Source organism: Auxenochlorella protothecoides, assembly GCF_000733215.1.
Source record: "Auxenochlorella protothecoides strain 0710 unplaced genomic scaffold scaffold42, whole genome shotgun sequence".
In the NCBI taxonomy this organism is placed as follows: domain Eukaryota; kingdom Viridiplantae; phylum Chlorophyta; class Trebouxiophyceae; order Chlorellales; family Chlorellaceae; genus Auxenochlorella; species Auxenochlorella protothecoides.
In genome coordinates this window covers 103666-106555 of record NW_011934163.1, presented here as the reverse complement: position 1 = coordinate 106555, position 2890 = coordinate 103666, and the positions used below count along the sequence as shown (strand labels likewise).

Here is a 2890-nt window from a genome sequence, read left to right as displayed (position 1 = left end):
GGGTGTGCTGTTTACCAGCAGCGACGTGCGTTACCGTATGCAACTACCCGCTCACCCGCCAACCACCCACACGTGCCGCGCTCCCACAACACGACTCACCCCATACCACCACCCCCCCTACACAAAATTTGCAGGCGGGACCGCCCGCCAGAGGACGCCAAGATACACATGTATGTTGGCATCGACCCCGGGCGGACCAAGATGTTCACCGCGGTGGACGAACACGCCAACCACGCCAACGGCTCCTCCAAGGAATTCCACGCCATGTCGGGGTCAAAGCGGCGGGAGGGGGTCATTGCGAAGTGGCACGCAAAGGCCCCACCCGATGTCCAGAAGCTGCACCAGTGAGTGGTGATTGGTTTGTGGAGTGTATGCAGGGGTATGCCCTGCAGGGGCAGGCACTGTGTCACGACACCCCGCATCGCTCCAACAGTATCACCAACCCTCTTGCTCAAAACCATCTTCCCGTAGGTGCCCGACCTACAAGACAGCGAGCACAGCGGTGCTCCTGTCGCGGGTCGTGAAGATCGTCCCAGACCTGCGGCGTGGCCTGGCCTGGCACCGGGACGGGAAGCCGTTCCGGAAGCTGTGGCACCAGGCCTACGTCGGCAGGCAGCGGGCAATCACCCGGCTGGCGGAGCAGTTCCGCGCTCCCCCCGGCATGACTACAATTGTCGGCGTGGGCAACTGGCTCTTCGTCCCACAGCTTTTGGTGGACCCCCTGCTTCCCCTTCCTTTCCTCCCCCCCCCCCACCCCTGGTTCGCCGATCGAGGCAACCAACTGCGCCAGTCAGATCCCGCTTGCGGGAAGCAGCTGTGCAACCGGCGCAAGCCCGGTAGCGACATATCTTCGACTCGTGCGCCGCATACGTTGCTGGTAGTGTTTTCATCATACATTGGCATGCCAGCAGGAGAATGGTTACAGGGCAGTTCTTGGCAACATTGCGAATTATGTACAGGCATGGATTGATGTTTCCCAATCTCATTTTTGTCGTCACCGAATGAAGCCATGAGATATTTGAAGCCCTGCACAAGCTGGCACTGCGCATGCCTGCGCCTCGCAGGAGGCAAGGGGTTCGAGCAGCAACTCCAGTAAAAGTACACTTTGGTGGCGCTTTGCAGTCACAGTCAACCGAATGCTCTCTTGCATTGAATTTAGCATTCGCGAGGTTGGATGTTCAGTCGTTTTCGACAGGGGTATTAACGACCCGGCCACCTTCCTCCCCAAAGTGCTGTAATGAATCATGCCATGCCCGACCCCACTCGCCACACCTCCGAACCTCAACCCACAATGCATTCATGGACGGTTCTATCATAATTCGCATGCCGGCCAACTGCGTCCGTCCACGTTGCGGGAACCAGCCCGTCACTCACGAGATATGGTTACGGAACTTAGATCTCCAGAACATGGGTCGACGGTCGCCTCTCTCGCTACATGGAGATGGTGAGCACGTGCGACTTAAATATGGTGGTGCAGGGATGGCGCAGCGACCTAGACGATGGCAAGTCAGCCCCACTGCTGGCCCAACCGTGGACGCTCAGATCAGCCAGGGTCCATGAACACAATGCAAAACGGGATGCACACCCAAGCACACTTGTGAGACACACCCTCGACCCCTCCTTGCATGGCTGTCGCATCACGAATTTAGGACCTGGGAACGTCCACAGGAGATCCTTGCATGGCTGCGGTATGGGCCATCATACCAGGGTGTGATATTACGGGGCCTCTCCCCCAGGCTCCCACTCTGGTTGGCTGCCTTCCCCTTCCCACCACCGTGAGCTCTCAATTTGTGCCCTGGGTACTCAATCGCCGCATCCCCCACAGGCCGCCGCCCCGCCCCGTCGAACTACATTACATCCTCCATGGTCATGTCCTGGGCGTGAAACCGGCACGCCCCGCGTCGGGGCTGACCCCCAAAGCCGTGGCCGGCGGGGGTACCACGATGCCCATGAAGACCCCGCACTCGTCGGCCAGGCTGGAGATGTCCAGCTCTGTCGTGCTGGAAAGCATGGCCTCCCCGAACGCGCCGGCAAAGCCCGTGGCAGCGCGGGCGAAGCCGCTGAGCCCGTCGGTGGCCTCGGCGGGCACGCCCGCCCCCCGCGCCATCTGCGCCAGCTGGTCGATCAGCGCCTCGCTCTGCGTGCGGGCCGCCTGCGCATACTTGCCGACATCTGATGTCAGCCGGCCAAACTCCTGTTGTTGTTAGAGGGAGGGGGGGGGAGGGGTTGATCTATGGGCAAGACATGTATCAGAAGCCTCCTAAGTCCATGTCAACGACATTCGTGCGCTGGCATGTCAAGATCGGGCAAAGGAGGGTCTGCCGGAGGTCACCCTGCTGCTATGCACCCCCCCAATTCCCCAATCGCCGCCTTCCCACCCCCCTTGCACCTCTCCCTCTCCCTTTCATTTACCTGCTGGAGGGGCCTGACATGCGTGCCGGGCAGGGTGACCTGCTGCAGGTCCAGCAAGTCCGCGATGCTCGACATCTCCAGCGTGGCGGCCAGCTGCGGCGTGTCGTCGATGGGGTCGCTGGCGAAGCGAATCAGGAGGTTGCGCTCCACGCCATAGCCTGCACAGGGAGGGGAAGGGGAGGAGGTATTGGGAGGAGCCCAGCGGGACAATTTGAGCCAGGGACGCCACAGCGCCACCATGGATGGCCACCAAAGGCCCTCCAGGGATCCACTGAGATCCTTTCCCCATCAACTCCCTTGCCTTCGCGGATCATGTCCTTGCACTCGGCCGGGCTGGGGACAAATTCCCGGGTGCCCTTGGCGATGTCGGTGTAGATGGGCAGGAGCTGCTCGATCACCGGGGTCAGCTGCCGCACCACATCAGGGGACTGGCCTGTGGAGGTGACGTGAGGAGGTATGCAAGGGGTTATGGGATGAA

At 61.1% G+C, this 2890-nt stretch overlaps 1 protein-coding gene across 1 annotated transcript in view; it reads right to left on the bottom strand.

Annotated features, from left to right (window-relative positions):
* Positions 1–1867: 1867 nt before the first annotated feature.
* Positions 1868–2890, bottom strand: part of F751_3913 (hypothetical protein) — a gene marked incomplete at both ends in the record, with an annotated part of 3414 nt that continues 2391 nt past the window's right edge. The window contains 3 exons of the mRNA XM_011398269.1: positions 1868–2194; positions 2413–2570; positions 2663–2845. Of these exons, the coding sequence (XP_011396571.1) occupies positions 1868–2194; positions 2413–2570; positions 2663–2845 (668 nt within the window). The remainder of the gene's footprint in view (positions 2195–2412; positions 2571–2662; positions 2846–2890) is intronic.